General features: G+C 37.4%; 1 protein-coding gene across 1 annotated transcript; it reads right to left on the bottom strand.

The window, feature by feature from the left end:
* Positions 1-2,099: 2,099 nt before the first annotated feature.
* On the bottom strand, positions 2,100-20,588 carry ddc (dopa decarboxylase). Its single transcript, XM_054621554.1, has 14 exons — positions 20,519-20,588; positions 18,211-18,418; positions 17,018-17,131; positions 16,815-16,934; positions 14,589-14,723; positions 13,755-13,898; positions 13,122-13,188; positions 12,622-12,716; positions 11,097-11,164; positions 9,469-9,545; positions 7,752-7,771; positions 7,529-7,627; positions 4,642-4,743; positions 2,100-3,919 (listed from the first exon to the last, which is right to left on the bottom strand). Exons 2-14 carry the CDS (start codon positions 18,409-18,411, stop codon positions 3,722-3,724), a joined length of 1,440 nt encoding a protein of 479 aa, XP_054477529.1. The 5' UTR covers positions 18,412-18,418; positions 20,519-20,588; the 3' UTR covers positions 2,100-3,721.
* Positions 20,589-21,018: the final 430 nt, after the last annotated feature.

Genomic DNA, 21,018 nt, shown 5'->3' with positions numbered 1-21,018 from the left:
AATATGTTGAAAATAAGTTATAAAAAATTCTTAGTATAGTATTTTGACAAAACTCATAGTATAGTATGAGGAAAAAAAGTCATAAAAAAGTCATAATATAGAGTTTTGAAAAAAAGATAGTATAGTATGTTGAAAAAAGAATTAATGAAAAGTCTTTGTTCAGAATGACCAAAAAAAGTCATATTATAGTATGTTGAAAAAAAGCCATAAAAAGTCAATATAGTATGTTGAAAAAAGTCATAGTATAGTATGTCAGAAAAAGTCGAAAACGATATACTATAGTATACCGAAAAAAGTAATACTATAGTATGCTGAAAAAAGTCATAGTATAGTATGTCAAAAAAGTCATAGTATAGTATGTCAAAAAGTCAAAAAAAAGTCACAGTATAGTATGTTGAAAAAAGTCATAGTATAGTATGTCAGAAAAAAAAGTCGACAAAAAGTCAGTATAGTATGTTGAAAAAAGCCATACTCTAGTATGTATAGAAAAAGTCATACTCTAGTATGTCGAAAAAAGTCATACTCTAGTATGCCGAAAATGTCATACTATAGTATACCGAAAAAAAGTAATACTATAGTACACGGAAAAAAGTCATAGTATAGTATGTCGAAAAAAGTCATACTATAGTATGCGAAAAAAGTGAAAAAAAGTCATAGTATAGTATGTCGAAAAAAGTCATACTATAGTATGCGAAAAAAGTGAAAAAAAGTCATACTATAGTATGTCGATGAAAGTCATAGTATAGTATGTCGAAAAAGTCATAGTATAGTATGTCGATGAAAGTCATAGTATAGTATGTCGTACAAAGTCCAAGTATAGTATATTGAAAAAAGTTATAAAAAAGCATTGTATAGTATGTCGAAAAAAGTCGACAAAAAGACAGTATAGTATGTCGAAAAAAGTCATACTCTAGTATGTCGAAAAAAAGTCATACTCTAGTATGTCGAAAAAAGTCATACTCTAGTATGTCGAAAAAAGTCATACTCTAGTATGCCGAAAATGTCATACTATAGTATACCAAAAAAAGAGCAAAACTTTTGCACTCTAGTAGGACGACAGGTGCGTAGGAGAATACCTTAGGTAGACAATATAGAACAAAAACTCCCGCACACTGGCTTCATCACTTGCGTATAAATGTATTTTAGTCACGACGTTTCGGTGCGTAGAACTTCATCATAAAATAACCTGATGAAGTTCTACGCACCGAAACATCGTGACTAAAATACATTTATACGCAAGTGAAGAAGCCAGTGTGCGGGAGTTTTTGTTCTACATACTATAGTATACCGAAAAAAGTAATACTATAGTATGCGAAAAAAGTAAAAGAAAGTCATAGTATAGTATGTCGATAAAAGTCATAGTATGGTATGTCGTACAAAGTCCAAGTATAGTATATTGAAAAAAGTTATAAAAAAGCATTGTATAGTATGTCGAAAAAAATCGACAAAAGGTCATAGTATAGTATGTCGAAAAAAATAAAAAGAGTGAGGGAAAAAAGGGGAAAAGAGTGTCATGTAAAAGCACATATTTTACTTATATTGTCAAGTGTACTATCGCAAGCACTTGAACTGTACCATCATCCAAATTAACAGTTTTGTCTGAACAGTCAGTCAATATTATCTTGTCTGTTGGCATGTTTTACGGATCAGAATGATCTTAATTTCTTTTGAAGTGAATGAGCAGGCCAATACCCTTGACAGTAATCAGGGTCTAAGAATTAATCTAACACTGAACCCTCATCTGTATTTATAGAACGCAAGCCTTTGTCCTCAGGGATTAGGATGCTCAGAGAAGGCTGAGTGGAACAGCATGTTGATTGGTTGGATTTTTGTGTGTGTGTGTGCGTGTGTGTGTGTATGTATGTGTGTGTGTCTAATTATGTCATCTTTAATTGAGTGCACTGCAAGGGAAGGACAGCAGGACCATATCAGGCTGAATTTTCACAACTCTTGCACCAGGTTGATAGAGCTATTTCATACTTCATCAGTGGTTTCCAAACTTTTAAGACCATGGCACCCCCTCTCTATCTTTTGTCGTGACACTGATATGTTGTAAATATTAATAAATATTGAAAGAGAGAGATCCAAACACTGCAGACTACAGTAGACTTTATTATAATTACCCTTACCATAACATGCAACACACACAGTCAAGCCAGCGAGGAAACACCTTGATCAGCAACAGCATCATAGTTTGACACAATCTTATGAATTAACAACAAAGCCTGTGGACGTCAAACCACAAATTTACATATTTCTTGACGGACAAATAGTAGTGACAATGTATATTGTGAATGTGGACAACAAGCAGGAGACTAGTCTTATTTTAACTTCATTTGTTAATCATGTCAATCTGTCCTAAATCTTGAGGCCTAAAGTAGATGCTTAGAGTTGACGTACTGTAGATGATGAGAGACTCATGTAGGGGTGTGAAGGATCCTAGATTCCTGGTACACACAATGATATACTGAAATGATCTTATAAACACCACATCTATGTTAGATAGTGTGCAGTGAGATAATATCAAATGTATGCACCATTTACACAACTTAGATTTTGAACTTTATTCTTTTAACTCTCTTCGATCATTAACACAATGATCTGAACACAACAACATATAACTATACACCATAGGGTGATTATGTTAAAACTGTGTCACAAATAAATTCCTTATATTACTCTAATGATTGGAAATAAGCTTAGCAGAGAAAAAAAAATGGTGGTACTGTGTATCCCCAACCATAGCACCATTTCATTTTCATCCAACTGATTTACAGTGAAAGAGCAATTGGCTTGTGCAGTTTTGGGAAATATTGGCCTTCTGTGCATAAGACACCAAATACATTTATAGGAATTCTGTTAAGTAAAAGAAAAAAAAAATGTACATGATAGGCCTGTGCCTGCCATTATATATGAAACACAACTAGTTTAGCTAATTATGACATATATTAATAAATAATTATTGCACTTATAGAAGAGGTTAACCTGCTTCCTAGGAGCAATCATTGTATTCTTTAACTTAATAGACTCTATAAAGCTCTCCATAAAATATATATAGCCAAATATCAGTAGTAATTTGATAAAGTGACCTTTGTAATGCTATTACAACTCATTAATTTCTAATCCTGAACTTAAAGCATATCAAGATACATAATTATATAAAAGCTGTTTTCTGTATGAGCACCCAGCCAAACAAAATTGCAGTCACCCGTTTACGCATATATTCATTCACACACACAATGTGCAATACATTCATTGCAGAACTCAAATAATTCACCCCAAACCAACCCATGTTTTTTTTTACATAGAAGACACAGAAGCGGCATAGACAGGAAAGATAGGTCCGCAGCGGGATGATTGCATTACAATGACGACAATAACATAATCATTAAACAGTGAGATAAAAGCAAAGTCAATGGAGGGAGAAGTTGCAGATAGAAAATGTAATATCTGGAACCTGCATTTTTCCTCTTGTACTAATTTGGGTGTATACAAGTTTATTTTCACATGCGTTAACTTAACAAGATAATGACCATTGCTTACTAGACAAGATCACAAGGCTGCTGACAAATAAAAATTATTTTTACTGCTAATTGAACAGTGAATTAATTGTTCATTCCCTTTATGACATTTTAAATCTGCAACATGAAACTCAGATTTTTGTCCTTACATTGGTCCTCGTTTTGGCATTAGGGTGGACAGCCCCTTTCCAGCCTTTTGGTCAATGATTATCTTGCAAAAGCTCACAGGACAGCTTTGTGATGTGCCGCCATGCATGTTGGATATGACTTGATTCAGTGCTGCGTGAGCAGATGGCGAAGCGCATGACAAAGAGGCCAGAGAGCTGGCAAGGCACCAGGTGGATCTCTCTGCTCTTGGTGATCCTTTTTAGCAAGAGCTGGTTCAAATCATTGGAGCCCTGAGAGGAGACAAGAAATAATAAAATATCACATTGTTTAGATTTACAATAGCCAGGATTTTGTCTTGCCTACTAGACACTTCGGTTACAAGGATAAACTATAGGTCATGTGACATTTTATAGTATTTGCCAACTGAAAGTTCTAACATCCAGGAACTCTATTGTTACCCGTGTTCAGCAATGAGCAGATTCGTTTATTATAATCATACCATGATTATAATAAAATAACTGCATTTAGATAGATAAAAATGATAGGAAATGAGTCACATTTTCACATTTTTATCACATATCAACTTGCATGCAAAAAATATATGTAAACCTCATCAGTCGTTTTATAACTCACCTGTAATTGAGTTTCACATGACTATTAAGCCATTTGAAGAGTAGGTCATGTGTGTAAGAAAGACTGGGCCAGTACAATAAATTGTGTGTATATCATCTTAGGACACACCATATTAAGCATTATTGAAATTAACTATAGAATTTAGCTATCCTCTGCCAATGAAAACAATAATTTAACAAAAAGGATAAGGAAAGATAATTTTTTACAATTTACTGCTGCTGCTTCAGTTGAACCTCCCATGTCAGATCTGTGTGTGTATCACTACTTTGATCTATCCACGGTGGGTATGAAAGGCTTTTACAGGGCAATGAAGTTTCGTAAAGTACCACACCGGGTTTTTAACAAGTTATCGCAATTCTTTAATATTGGATGTTGTTACCTTGAGCCTGAAGCAAACCAGTCCCATGACAACCTCTGCACAGATCTCGAACCTCTTGTCTGCTCGCACAAGACTCTCAAATTCTTTGGCCAGGACCACTTGCTGCAAAGAGAAGACACAGATAATGTGCTATGACTCATGTATGTTTGTAAAATGTACTGTCTATGATATACTGTGTATCTAGATGAAAGTACACTTGCGCTGCTCTTAATGTCCACATGTTTTAATCAGTCTGCAGAGATCTGAGAATATCTAATGGTTATTCAAGTTAAGGAAAATGCTTGGTATATTTAACAAGCAAGTGAAAGTCTGAGGGGTTATTTATTAAATGGATTGGTGTAATAGGTTATATGCAGCAAAACAGAGCATGCCTCTACTAAAGACTATCATTTTTATGATTCTCACTAGGTGGCAATGCTGTATCAAATATGGCAGAGATTTAAGCCATAGAGATCAGAGGACTTTTTCCACGGATTCAGTCTGTACCTCCCTTGACTGTATGCCCTGACTATGAACTAAATGTAAAGATCCGTAACTGTTGATAACAAAACACATTTAATTAATGAGCATGTTGAGGGATTGTACACACCCTGGTAGAAAGCACTGCCTGGAATGCTCAGTTCAAAATCAAGAATCAGCAACTATGAAATAGTCTGTATCACTGACATTAATGCTTTTCTATAACCTATGAAAGAATGATGCATTTTCATGCTCTGTTTGAGTATTACCTCCTGATTTTTTTATGGCTTATTATTTAGTCATATTTTGTGTTGTTTGTTTTTCTTGTTTTGATTTTGTTAAATGTTTTGTCACACTGTGCTTGTATTGTATAATTGTTGTTGAGGTTGTACATCTCAAGGGTATTCCTAATAATACATTTCCATAAAATGTCAAAAAAAATATCAAACACACTCCTACGAACACATTTATCCACTTGTGATCAAATAGCCAACCTTGACATTGAATGCATAGTGAAACACTAAACGTGCATCACTACATCTGATCACAATTATATGGACCAACTTCAACTACACTTTTCCTGCCTCTCTAATGAGGCTGAACACTGGCCTTAATGAGCAGCTGGTTGACCACCACCTTGTTTCCTAATTCCCAGCCAGTAATTCATCATCACCCAGAGGTGTTTACAAGCCAATATACTATAATGACTTCATTGTCTGTTCGGATAATTACCGTATTCTAGGTATTTAACATTTGAAGCTTTTATCATTAAAATGCTTCATTTTACAACATCATTTTCTCATGGGAGGATATTTCATTAGAGGAAAAAGGAAAAAAAAGACAAAGTAGAATTTAAATTGTTTTCCTGGGAAAGAAGAATCGTACAATCGGTACATTACACATGCTGTATTTCCATTTGATCAAATTGCTTCACTCCACAGGATTTAGCTATAAAAAGGGCCAAAAACACTGCTCAAATGGTTCTATCTAATCTAGAAGAAGGATGTACAGTAGAGTAGTGTGTCACGGGTTATGGCTGCAGGGATCACTGCTGCTTCTGACCCTTCATTTAAACCGGAGAGTTAATACAAAACAGGCTTATTTGATTGACAGAGCAGACTGGAGGGAGGAAGAGGAATATGAGGGGGAGAGACAGGCATGCAGGGGTGAAGCATGGGTGGGGAGGATGGGCATTGAAGGAAAAATGTAGGAAAATGTTGCTATAAAAAGAAGATGCAGACCAGACATTTATGACTGACAGGATATGAGGATGGAGGCCATGAGGGCAGTGGAGGGCCTTTAGTGGTAAGAAGGATTAGGTGGGGTGAGGCGTGGAAGGGAGGATGGCGATGGCATTTACCATAAAGACCAGGCATACGTGATAGAGGTGTTTTTTTTGGGAGGGATTGAGAAGGAATGAGACCCTAAGAGGGAGAAAGGTAAAAACCAGACTGCAAACCTCTGTCAACACTGCCCTAATCTTTAAGTCATTTATAACGAAGGGAGGATTTTTGATTAAGGTAATATCCCTACAGGAATACCACCTTGATATTGCTTATAGCAAAATTCTCCATTTTCCCCAAAGAGTAAACAAAACACCAACACCTCACTCTTCTCTGGACAAACATCAGCACAAAATGAAACACTTTACTGCTATATACATTTAACTTGGTCTTGTAATGTGTCATTAAAACCATTGCATGAATATAAACACCACTTCATATCATTAAGCACTGGTTAGAGAGCAATAAAAACCATTGTAAAAGTCATGAATCAACACTACCAATAAAATGAATTACTGAAACTTATTCGAGAGACACTTCCTCGAATTTTAACCAGAAATGTAAAGGGCTGGTGTGTAGCATTTTGGGGATCTATTAAAATAAATACAATATAATATTTATAACTATTTTTTCATTAGTGTATAATCACCTGAAACTAAGAATCGTTTTTTCCATTAGCTTAGAAGGAGCCCTTCATATCTACATAGGGAGAGGGTCCTCTTCACTGAGCCCTCCGTGTTGCACCGCCATTTCTCAACAGTAGCCCAGTACGGACAAACCTAACACTGGCTCTGAAGAGATCCTTTCGCATTTTATTATACCTGAAGGCAACCGTAGTTATTTGAAACACTTGTGTCGGTAACGTTAGACTCAGAGTGCAAAACGTGGTATCGCTAGCCACTGTGAACTTCTGTTGCTCTTAAAGTATTGTTATTATGATAAGGAAGGCTTCTGAACGAGGCGAGCGCCGTTACCATGGTTTTGCACTCAGCACCTCATGATACCACAGTCTTAAGAGGGGAGAGATGAGGAGAGGGATTGTAAATTGCTTGCAATCTGAAACCACACCACTAGATGCGACCAAATCGTACAGATGTTCCTTTAAGGGCAAAGGTACATTGTGGATCGTTATGTTGGTCTCCTACCTTGCGTATATGAGCCTGCAGGCCTTCGAGCCCATACAAACGGAAAACAAACCACATCTTTAGTGAGCGAAATCTTCTTCCAAGTGGAATCTGCCAATGCTGCAGGACAGAGGAGGAAGAGAGTAGGAGAGTGGTTATGGCTTTAAGCTCTGCAAATTTGATGCTAACTGGAATTATTTGATTACTAGCAAATTGAAACTGAATTAACAATGATTCATTTTACCCTATAATCCGTGACCAGGCCTGTTGAAAGAAGAAACAGTTTAGGAATGAGTAAAAAATGTCACATGACAAACTACTTTTGAAGATTGTGAATGCTGCATTATGAAGCTATTTGAGGATCAGTGAACATTTTGTCAATACATTATCATACAAAAAAAGAACAATTTCTCCTGATAGTTAAACATCAGAAGAAAGAACAACAATTTGCACCAATTAAGCTGAATCAACATAGGTCTGACATCGAAGATTATTAGCATTCTAACAATATCTATTGTAAAGCTATTTAGTTTTATGGGATTGCCTTCCACTGTCCAGGTGTTGCTATCATTACGCCCATCCCCTATACAGTATCTCACTGATCACAGCACTGTCAGTCCACACAGACCACTGGCTGCAGATATCACATCTATACAGAGTGGGGCCTGTGTTAGCTGGTGCTAATAACCACTAATTAGATTGTAGAGTCCAGATTGTCTGAGCGAAAGGCTTTTGTAAGGTCCCTCAATGTGGTGGGAGGTAGCTGTTTGTCTTTCTCTCTGTCTGTTTGTCTATCAGCCAAATTATAGTGCAGCTCTGAGCCCAGCTGCAGGCTAGGGGCATATACACCGGCAAACACAGTTGTAGCAGCTGCAGATACATATACACACAGCATCATATTTTGGGATTATATAAAGTCAAGTGTGAGTCATCTTAATTTTGATGATTGATCTTGATGATGATTTTCGTGATGTTAATGGGGTGTGTCAGTACATGATCCATCCCAGATGCCCTATCCGTTGTGCGTGTGTTCAAGAGTGTCTACCAGTATGCCTTGTAGGAAGACCTGCCCCTACTCCGTCTCTGATTGACTACAAGCTGCAAAACCTTCATTTTAACCTAGCTATGATGCTAACGGGCACTTCGAACTAGACAGGCCAAGGAGGAGCGCCTCGACCATGGCAGCTCACGTTTTCTTACGAAAATTGAAAATTGAAAATTGATATTATTGATATTATTGATATAAAAAATATTCTTTTAATGGTAGCCTCTAAAATATACGGAAATATGGGAATATGTAAAATAAGAATTATGTTTATTATTGGTGTTGTTGTTATTATCATTATCCATACTACGTCTGATAGATAAGTCTAAAATAATCTTTTCAACTTTTGTTGAAAGAAATCGGGAGGCTTTACCAGGGTTGAAGAGGCTAGCGGTAAAAGGAGAGCCCAAGCTCGAAGAGCATGCTGAGGGCTGCAAATCCAGAGGTGGGTCGACATTGTAGGACAGCCGATAGTCCCACCTCACATTTATCCCACCCTCCCACTGGGAGTAGGGAGAGCTGGGACTGATCGAGTAGTGACAGGGTGTAATAATTAAATTAGGTCAATACAGTAAATTAGATTAACTTCAGGTAATATATAATTGTGAAATTACAGAACTGGCTCACAGAAGAATGTGAGTCTTGTCACACATGCATCTTCATGCCTGTGTTTATCTGATTTAGGCTACACTACACTGCATTTCAAGACCTTGGTGCCATTCTCCAGTAGTTATTATTGAATCGGATATGTGTAGATTTTGGCTCAAATGGGCACACCAATAACCTTCCTCACAATGTGAACAGTGAACAAGGTCACAACTGTTCATTTTTGTCATTATGTTATGCAGTAGACCCCAGATTCATCCGACATGATCTGTGATCATGGATTCAAATACTTTAAGTGAAATGACTCTACCTGACTCCTGGTTTTCGTGTTTCAGGTAAAGTGGTTCGACCTTGAAGGCTCCAATGATGTCCTCTCTCTTCTTCACCCTGTTGATTACATTAGATTCAACTTTATTCTCATAGCACAACGAAATGCTGTAATAGTTGATAGGTGTACACCATATATTATTTAACCATTTCAAAATACAAAACAATCTTTAAGATTTTAACACCAATAGAGAAATATGTTTCTTTAGATCAGAATTCCAATAAACTTGAAACTGAATTTAACTATAGACAATTGCCCGGAAACTATTTGACCCTTACTGAAAATTCTACATAATTCCACATTCAGTTCTCACAATTCAAATTCAGTTTAATGAGACACACATCCACTTGCCACAACAGCGCTGAGAATAAACTTTGTTACAGCAGCAATAGAATCTGTGTTAATTAAACTTCAAAGTTTGCTCACATCAGCAATGCTTGTATTTATATTAGATATAACTCAGCTCTGTATACATTTTAATTTGTTTGTTTATTGGATTAAATCTTAAAACGACTTGAATTTTCATGAAAATCTCAGCACTGAAAGTGGGGAGGTGATGGAAAAAGGGTTTAAGAACATTTTCCCTTCACCACTCATTGAGGTTCGTAACATGCCTGTTTCAATATTGTGCAGAGCATGTCTCGTTTTGTTTGCTGCTGACAAAAGGGGCAGATGGGAGGCGTAGCTCTATTTTTACTGTGCAAATTAATCTAGTGTAGATTGATATCAGATTTAAATGGACCACTCATTGTTACTTCATGCGACCATGAGAGCCTCCGAGGTAAATTGGTAAATATCAAATTACAAAATATTGTAAATATCATAAATGTATTCAATTTCATGCATAATTCATTAATATGTAACCTTCAAGAGTGGCCATATGGACCTTGTGAACAAAAAGGTTCTGGGTCCAATCTGAACATGAATGAAAAAGTGATAATTTCCCAACAGCAAAAATGGCTCTGGGCCCCTACCTGTACTTGCAGTAATTTAATGACACAATCAATTATTGAGCAATATGCAGCATATAAATATTGATGCTTACAATTTAGCCTACTTTCGGAGCGTTATTTATTCTCCTTCGCGACAAGCTTTCATGCCAAGGTTGGTACCAATGGTTTCCTTAGGGTTTCTTAAATTGTATAGTTTAATATGATACCAATACCTTCATGCTAGCCCCAAAACTGAGCCTGCTACAGCTTCTGACTTGAAGATATTTTACTGTGTTCACTTTCTCTGTGTCTCTTCCTTCAAAAAGAAATGCTGATCTACCTTCCTGCTGTTGTTATTGTTTCTTCAGTGTGTGAAAAGCTCCTCTAAATCCTTTAATGACTCATAAAGAAAAAGATCAGATATCAAACATTTCTAATAGCAATCTGCACTACCAGTTGGCCTGAGAAAACAGGTGGTAAATTCACAAATGGATATTTGTTTTTTGGACTTTTTAAATGTGATTCATTTTCATGATTTAGACACACATGATTTTAGATATTCACATTAACTTTGTAGACATCAGATATGATTTGGAGCTTGACTGAGTTTGCCTATAGGGTACTAAAAGTTACATGACCACTTCTTTGTCACACAGTATATTGACATGCATTACTTACCACATTGTAGAGCAGTCAAAGTTGATTAAAAGCCATTTGTGTGGGTTGAAGTTGAAAGAGTCTGCAAACTTCAAAGAAACAATAATGAAGCGTCATTGCGCAATTTCTCTTTGGAATAAAAGGTATGATATAATATAAGTGAATTAAAAACACCAGTGGCTTTCAGTTAAGTCTGCATATACTGCCGCATATTTTTAGCAAGATGTAAGAAGTTGCCCGGAGGAAAATTAAATGTAATAATTGGTCATAAAAGTTCTAATATTTTTCTTTTGTTTCATCAGCACAACTTGAAAAGTGTGTGTTGGCCAAACATACCCAATAATACATCTCAATGTACCATTACTGATGCAGAGACAACCTTTTCACCAATAGCATTATCTGGACTAGAGCAGGCACAATTTATTTGAAATGCAAAAGAGGAACATCCAGCCAACAGCTCACAGTGCACAAAGAAAATGACCCTTTCCTGGCAGTGTTTATTCAAAGGGAGACAAACCTTTCCTAATCAGTTCTCATCTGTTTGTTGGCTATCTCTTGTAATATCCTTTTCTCTACCTCCACAAATGCAATAACACAGCATAGATAGACAATGTGAGACAGGTTTCTGGCTGACAGTTGCCATGCGGACTGATTTAAAGGGGGCTGGTTGCCTGCTCGCCCATCACCCATATCCTAGCAACCAACCCTTCAGCAGGGCTGAAGACTGGGTTCCTTTTTCATGTCCTCGTCCAATACATTTTGACCTGTTTATGCTTCAAAAATAAATACTATAACTACAGTATATGGACCATACTAACTTTATCTGCATGTGGTTTAAATATGTGTATGAATTTAGTAATCCACTCTCCACTTCCTTCAAGAATGACCCTGAATATCAAATTCCAATGGCATTAAAATTACTACAAATTGTAAAATTGCAAGATTATGAGGACAAAATATATTACTGTTAATCCAATACCTGACTTTAAATAAAACAACAGTTGGTCCTTTTACAGTAAACTCTGTTTTCTCTGTCTCCCCACCAACATTGTGTGTCTAATAAACATTGATATATATAAAGGTCTAACGCTGCCTCAGGAAATTACTTTGTCCTTATCTCTGCGTCTCTGCACAGCTCGGGGAGCAACAGCTGCCTCGGCAGCCTCAAAAGGCAGATTGATGCTCCTGCTCTAATGCCAAATGTTCGGCCAATTACTTGCATGCTTCTTCCTTGACATTAACGTTATGCCATTTTCAAACAGAAATAAAGCAGCTGGATATAATCAGTATGCAGTTAGTGTTTCCTTTCATAGATGCTATGAGAAATATTTCACAACCAATTTAACAGAAATAGTTTGTCTTGTCATTCAGCAGAAGCATTTCTCTATGCAGGTGGATGCACACTTTTTGACTACACTTAAACCATATTAAATCTGTCCTACACATATTGGGATGATCAAGGTTAAAATCCAACCTTGTCAAAACTCTGTTGTGTTATAGTGTTCATGCACTGTATGAACATGAATGCTTGCATGTTTTTACACACCTCAACGCCATTCAGCAAAGGCCTAAATTCAGGACAGATGAATGCACTCCCTGCATATGCTGCATCAATATGCATCCACATATTTTCCTTATTACCTGGAACAGACACAAAAAAAGAGGTTATTAACATCCGTAAAATAATTACTTCTGTCAATGAAACTATGATGCATGGATTTGTACAACACGTTTCTATAACATGTCATTATATTAATTGAAGTTATCTAATTTTAGCTAGGATCATTAATACTGAGGGAAGTTAATAGGCTGCTGGATATTTGGAAAGCTGACTAAATACATATAAAATAAACGTTTGTTTGTTTTTCAATCACCAGACTCAAGCAGCATATTTGGTTGCAGGACATCCTTACATACACCCTGAAGCCCTCTTGATCTGGATTTCCCTTCCAAACTAAAGCTAATAAATCCAATAGGGTGTGACAATCCTTATACTGTTGTAAAACAAAAATAAACAAGTGTGTGCTGATGCAAAAGTTGACTCACATATGGGCCCAAGCTCGGTAATGTGATCAAAAGCACAGGATGACGTGGTGCCAAGGGTTGCACAGAACTGAAAGACACCAACATACAAATCATCATCAGCCTAAAGTGCTTTGTTACCTGTACCATTTTCTAATATTAAAGTCAAGTTAAAAAAAATAAAAAATAAAATTCATTGCAGCTACTGTAACATATTGCTTTCGTTCAAGCACAGATATGATTTGTTTATTCAAGGGTAGATCTCGATGTCCGATAAACACAGATGATTCAAATCTGCTGGACCATTGCAGCCTCCCGAATGTTGTTCACTGATAGTGATCTGTGGGTCCAGCTGAGACAGGGATTATTGTCCTTAACCAGATAGACATACATTAGGTTCAACACAAACAATGTTATCCTTCAGCAGAAGCCTTGGGGTGTGCACAGCAGCATCACATGCAATGTATCATTGTATCTGTCAAGTGGTTGTAATATTTAAATGTGTAGCAAAGAAAAAATACAATGACATATGCGTGTTACTCAATGGAAAAATGAGCTATAATTTTTGTTGGCGATGGAGTGGATGTTTGTGTCTGTCTATGTGCAATAGCTTTGCAACGGTCGGCTGGATTGATGCAAATTTTTGTTTTTTCTTACGTAGAAAGGGATGAGTCCAGCTGCTTTGTCCTCCTCCAGCATCTTCTTAAGCATGTCCCCTCCGACAGCATAGGTGTTGTCTGTGGGAACCTTTTTCATCGTCACTCCTCCAATCAGAGAAGCACGCTCCACTGAGGAATGAGCCTTAGGAAGGATACGCAACATTTGTGAAAAAAGGCAATGTAAGCAATTTGCTTAATCACAGGGTTGAATCGCCTCCTGCTTTTGGGAAGAAGATAAACCTTAACAGCTTTTTTCTTATTCATGGATAATGAATAATTTTATATGTTTTTCTGGAGATAAGCCTGCACCATACTTAACATAATAACTTCAACAATATATCCCTGATCATCTACAATAGATTGCTAAGCAGAAAGAGTACACACATAAGACATGTGGAGCCGGTGATTAGATTTCAATGGTGTTCTTCAGTAGAAACACAACAAACTGCTCTCTCTATAAAGGTCTGTGTGGCCCTCAGGCGACTTCCTACCCAATCACAGAGTCAGTCTGGTATTAAGCCTGACCAGAGCTAGCTACTGCCTGACTGATTCTCTGTCTCACTAAATCACTAAAAAGCTAGTTACTGAGGTAAGCTTTAATACTCTTAGTTCACATGGATAACATGGACAAGGTTATATAAACCTTTCCTAAGTACTTTTGCAAACATTAATGTTTAATGAAAAACTCAAAATTATTTACAAATATCTGAGTAAGTATTCAAAACAAATGAGTAAGGTTAGAAATGTGGGTCAAATTAAAAGAATCAGAGTTAGTTTAGCCTTTGCATTAACCAGGACATAAGTGAGATTGGAAATATAGATTTGTGCTTACTTGGTCAGAGGCGTACGCCACCAGTTTGGATAGGATTTCAGCCTCGGATTTTTCAGGGTTGGTGGCCTGAACCTGTCTTACTGCTTTACAGCGGGCAGCAAGTAATGACATCAGGGTTGCCTCACTGGCTGTGCCCTGTTGGAGAATAGGAGGGAACTTGTAAAGCACTGCATCTCCACTCTTGTGGATTTAAACAAGACTTGAATATTACCTGTATTTACATAATCCTACTTTTGGTCTAATTTGATACAGTGCACGGGTTGTTGCATCTTTAATGTACCGTTGCACTGGGAGAAGCTGAGCTGATCTAGACATATAGCTGAGAAGTAATGGAATAAGAAAAGTATTGCAAAGGATCACAACGTGTTGTGAGAGAAAACAAAATGAATTGCAAGAGAATGCAAAACATATTGCGAGGGAACACAAAAGAAGTATAACTTGTATAAATATGCATGTGGTTTCCACTTTCAAAACATTCTGACATGACAAAGATCCAAATAGGATCAAGATCTTTCTGGCATGGAGTAATATGTTACCTTTTTCCTTATTGACACTGTTCTGGTAGCTTTGCACCTATGTGCAATTCCTATTGATGCATACAATAATACCCAAACCTTTTGCAAACACACAAAGCAAATATCCTCTCTAATGGGAAGTAGTAACACCTCCACATTCTCATTAGAGAAGACATCTGAGTCATCACCCAGCCGGCCTTAGACTGCAGCCAGCAGTGAGAATTGTTTGAGGCAAGTGGAAGTGAAGCGTGACTTCTGAGGTATCTGGGGGCATTACCACAAGAAAGTCAATAAAATGTTCAAATCATTCAATCACTACTAACAAATCCATCACCAGACAAGCAGGCTAATATGGATATGTCATTTGTGTCAACCAAAAAAAAATTACAGATGCAGAGAAACATCTTTTTAAGAGGTTAGGGACCCAGAGAATGGATCAATCAATCAACCGATCCATCAAATTGCTGTCATTAAAATGGCAATAGCTGCTCAAAGGAACTGAACCAAATAACAGGACATTTTGAATTACCAATACCAATACCAAAAAAGGCAAACCTCAAGATTGAAAACATACCCTAGTGTACTTCCTGTCTTTCCCCTACTTACTCCTAGACTCTGAACCTGGAAGCCTTTATTTAAAGTCCACAAGCTCTCATCAATCGCCCTACCCACCAATAACAGTAAAGTATAGCCTGTTCTATTTCAAATGTAACTAAGCAGAAATTTGACCACAAAAAGCCTTGGAAACCTGTTCCTAGCTAGAGATTAAAACAGTAAAATTGCTCTTAAAGATAATAGATGATGATCCACAGCTCAAGATGATAGATGTATTAAAACTGTAAGTTTGTGTCTTTAACATTTTCACTCAGAAGCAACTGTTGAATGATTACACAATATTATAATTTTTCTTATGTTTTAGTCAATTAAACTCTGCAAGCCTTTATCATTAGGGAGTCTAAATTACTCACACATGGGTAAAACAAGAAATCTAAGGTCATCAGAAGGGTCTTTTTAAAAACATCCCGTTTCCCCTTTGTGTTGGTAAAAGGTTTATAATAATAGTCTGGCAATATGCTGTCACAACACTCATTAGCCCTGCTGCAGCGAGAAGAGCCCCATTCGTTGCCATAGTGAGCTGGTAAGCTGCACTTAAAAAGGTGAGTGGCAAGACAAAACAAAAACACAATGAGCCAGATGAGTACACACCTACACACACACACAAACCTGCCCTCAGGTGGTCACTATAAAAGAGGCATGAAAAGATCTGTCATCAGAGTGCACTCTCATGCTCCATGAACCCATGAACACACACACATATACATAGATAGCATCCTCTGCTGCTGCTACTGGGTTTCAGTCAATGGAACACTAAACGAATGCTTGGCCTTTTGCCACACGAAACAATCCCAGCACTGTCATCTCTGTCTGCCTGTGGATGACATATCACAAAGGCAATTTCCTGCCAATTTTCAGCTGGTGTGAACCAGGATGAGCGAAAGACAATAAATCAATAGTACACAAATTACTGATGAATATGGTTTCAGGGGGCACTCCGTTGTTAGTCATGGTTACTGTAAGCCTATAAAATGTGAGCCTTTGGCTAAACACATGTTGAAAACCACAGAGGAGTGTAAATGTTAGAAGGGGGTTGGTTTTATTCCTTTGACTGCCAGAGAACAGGGAGGCATAAAATCACACAAAAGAAACGTACCTGGATGACACCTCCTCCGTGGCCATCAGTCCCGGCTATAAAATGCTCAGGCAGCTTCAGCATCTTCCCCAGCCAATCTAACATCACCGTCTCCAGCTCTGTACAGGCTGGGCTGGCAGCCTGAAAACATATACACATGTTCATATAAATATGAACTACATATAATAAATATAATTACAGAGACACAGAAAAGGGTTTGTTACCCAGGAGAATCCAATGCAGCCAATGGCTCCACAAAGCATGTCGGCGATCATGGCAGGGTAAGAGCTAGCAGCTGGAAAGTAGGCAAAAAAGTATGGACTGTGCCAGTGGGTGACCTGGACAAAGATAAAACATGCAAATATGTAATTCATTTTAGAACAAGACCAACCTCAGTGGTTGCCAAAATTATTGTTATATATTACAGTTTTGTCATAGTGAACAATGCTCCTCACTCTCGGTAGAGGTGGCTTACAACCGGAGACCACAGTAGGTGTTTTTACTGACTGGCCCCTCTTTAGCAACAAATAAAACAAATGTGTAAAATGCTAAAGTAAAATGCTATTGTTTTTAGTTGCTATAGAAACCTGCCTTCCGAGTAAGTAATTAATAACTTGGCGTACAAAAGTCCACCTTCAATCTTCTCTACCCCTTTGTCTCTCTCTCTCTCTCAAACACACACTGCAAGCCATGGCAGTAGATTCCACTTATCTGTGTCCTTGTCCCGGACCGCAGTCCATAACAAATGTGCTACTATAATGCTTTAAGTTGTTAAATAACCAGGAAGCCTCCATGCTGCCAGAAACACTTTACCTCCTTTGTAATAGTTTGTAATTGTTTTGATGGACATGATAGAGTGTATCAAATATAGGTTATGCAGCATTGGGAGACATAGAAATAGGTTTACAGTATGACTGTCATAACAAAAGGCGTAGTAAAGCATACTTTCACATTAATATTTTAAAAAATCCCAACTTTCATTTTAAATATCCTAAATGCCTCACTAATATTCTCAAGATTGAATTTCATTTCATCTAAACTATGCGAAGAAATACATTAAAATCAACTGATGCTGGGTTAAAAAGCTGCTTGCATCATGACATTTTGAGGACATCTTTGCTTTATTAGTTCTATAGAAAAATTACTTAAGTGAGTTGAACATATGACCAGAACACCCTGATACTGATGTCACTCTTGTTTTGATAAGGGATGACACTGACGCAGCTTATTGTAGTCATATGATTTAATTTCTAATTGGCATGATTCCACATAAGGAACACTATCTTCTCTACAACAGTATTACTTTCCAAAATGAATGGCTGACTAATCTGAATTACACTGCAGAAAAACACAACAGAATCTGTGCAACTACAATGCCAATGTGTGCATCAACAAATCAACAAAACTATAACCTCACCCCTGGCATTATGATCCTCTCCACATCTTTGATAATGTCATCATAATCATCAGGCACTAGTGGGGCCTCAGTGGGGATCAAGGAACGAAGATATCCCGGTTCCACATCTGGGTAGACCGGACGATGTTCAACGTTCTCCAGGTAGTCGGCCACATAGTCAACCATCTCCTTCCCTCTGCGCCTAAACTCTGCTGCATCCATGCTGCCTCTGGAATACAGCACAGAAGCAATAATTTCTCAAGAACTGGATGTGAATTTTTGCTGATTTCTTTAAATTGTAATAAAATGTCACCACAGAGTCAAAAGCGTAACCTTTGATCTCAGTGGTAGGAATGACTTGATCAATGAATAACTAACCTCCACCTCTTCGATGAGGTCCTGCTTGTTTGATCATTTATGTGTACCAAATAAACATTACATCAGACTTAGTTTATAATATAATAATATAATAATTTTGTCTTGTTTCCTATCTTTCTTTGTCGCTTTTTGGGCCCTTACAAGTGACTTAGTGTTATAATCCAGTAGAAAAGTCTGAAAATATATAAATTCAAATGACAGATAGAACTTCAAGGCTAAAAAAAGAAAAAGTTGTTTGAGGAACCTCTGTCACATGCGTCCTGCTTGTTACATGTTTAACCGGAAGTGCGCTCCAAATGAGCTTTTAATAATGGTTAAAGGGACGGTTCACCGCAAAATCAAAACTAAATATCTTTCCTCTTACATATAGTGCTTTTCACCATTATAGGTTGTTCGGTGTGAGTTGCCTGGTTTTTTAGATATCGTCCACAGAGATCCCTGCCTTCTATGAATATATTGGGATTATATGGCATTCGGCTTGTGATGCTCAAAGTGGCATAAATACAAAGAAATACTCATCAGCGATGTCTTTTTTTCAGAAATCATGACCGGGAGAGTTAAGATAATCCCTATACCTTGTTGTGAGCAATTACCTGTACCAAAACTGACAATTTCTACCAAAACAATGTAGATGAGGATAGAGGACAGATATGTATTTGTGAACTGTCCCTTTAATAATGGGGCGGCTGTGGTGTAGTGGAGAGCAAGGTAGCTCTCCAATCAGAGGGTCGGTGGTTCGATACCCGGCTTCGGCAGTCGATGTGTCCTTGGGCAAGACACTTAACCCCAAGTTGCTCCTGAAGGCTTGCCATCGGTGTGGACTGGATGTTGCATGAATGTTAGTTAGAGTCTGATGGTGGCACCTTGCATGGTAGCCTGTCATCAGTGTGTGAATGGGTGAATGATATGTAATATACTACTGACTGTAAGTCGCTTTGGATAAAAGCGTCTGCTAAATGACTGTAATGTAATGTAATGTAATAAGAGCCAAAGGATCTTGGGCAAGTTAAGTAATTGGGTTAATATCACTCCCAATAACAAATTATTTAATAAATAAATACATTTTGTTTTGGGAAGTTGCAATCAATTTCAATATCAATATCGATGTGTGTGGAAAACCGCTTATTTGTTTGAATCAAATGAAAATCATACATTATCAACCAGATCAACAAAAGCCTCGTAAGATCCAATTCCACTCTAGAGGACACGCTTTCACATATTAACGAAGTCTCGATCAGCTATGCCCATAAATATGGCTTGCTTGAATTATTTTTAGAAAATAATGAATAATATTATGTTTTTATATACAGAACAGCAGCAGCACGAACACACACAACCAGCCTAAGTCATGCTCCTTGACACAGTTTTTATAAGCCTGCACAATTTAGATGTATGTAAGAACACTTGACCCTCTTACCAAAACATTAAGCCAGTCTGAGCATAGCTTAGTTTGCTTTCATTTTATGGACTGACATGAACAGGAAAGCTTGGCAGCAAAAATAATTTCCAAATCTAAAACAAGTCTATTTGTAGAGATTGTTATAAACTCATAATAATAATTATCTGCCAAAGGACAGTTTAATAAACCTTAGAGCTATTAAAAGGGTCATCAAGGTGTCCTTGATCACATCGACATACAGCTTAATGAATAATAGAAAGACTCTGAAAACCAGCAAAATGTCATGCATTGAAGAATAAACCAGTTGCAGTCCTTCAACTGTAGACAATACAAAAATAAATCATTAGCAGAAAGCTTCAAACATATCCCCATACAATACATTGGCATGGAGCATTGCCCCTTGTTTCTGAGCAGGTGCCTTGTCATTCATTCAACAAGTGTTTAACCCTGCATGTCTCTTTCCCTTGTTGAGAAGCGGAGCTCTTATCCTTATCCTTATCTCAAATAGGATTAGACATGTTTGCATGTATGTGCCTGTGTGCGCATACTTACATTTTAAAGTAAGAGCTTCAGATGGTGGATCTTTTCCTCTTGTTTAGCATCCACAAACGGACAGACAGACAGACAGGCACGTGGTGAGTGTCTTTGTATGTGTAAGCTTGACAAGAGACATTTGCTCCTTTTATCTTTCCACTAACCACCCCCACCTCACCAACCCCCACTAGGCCAGCCAATGGGAATGAGGCTCGTGCCCAATACAAGAATTGATTGACTCACAAGTAGTTTCTGAAGCTGTGCTTCTTCACACACAAACACATACAGATGCACATGCACGCACACACACACACACACACACACACACACACACACACACACACACACACACACACACACACACACACACACACACACACACACAAACACACACACAAATCACATAAAAGTAGCAGTTCGTAAACACAGATCATAGATGGCATTAAAATAATCTGGCTACACCAGAAAAAGATAAATGAATAATAATCAAAGAGAACCACATTATTGGAGCAAAAAGA

This window comes from Anoplopoma fimbria, chromosome 20 (assembly GCF_027596085.1).
Source record: "Anoplopoma fimbria isolate UVic2021 breed Golden Eagle Sablefish chromosome 20, Afim_UVic_2022, whole genome shotgun sequence".
NCBI lineage: Eukaryota > Metazoa > Chordata > Actinopteri > Perciformes > Anoplopomatidae > Anoplopoma > Anoplopoma fimbria.
Note: the sequence above shows the minus strand (reverse complement) of the source record. Positions and strands in the feature narration are given on the sequence as shown.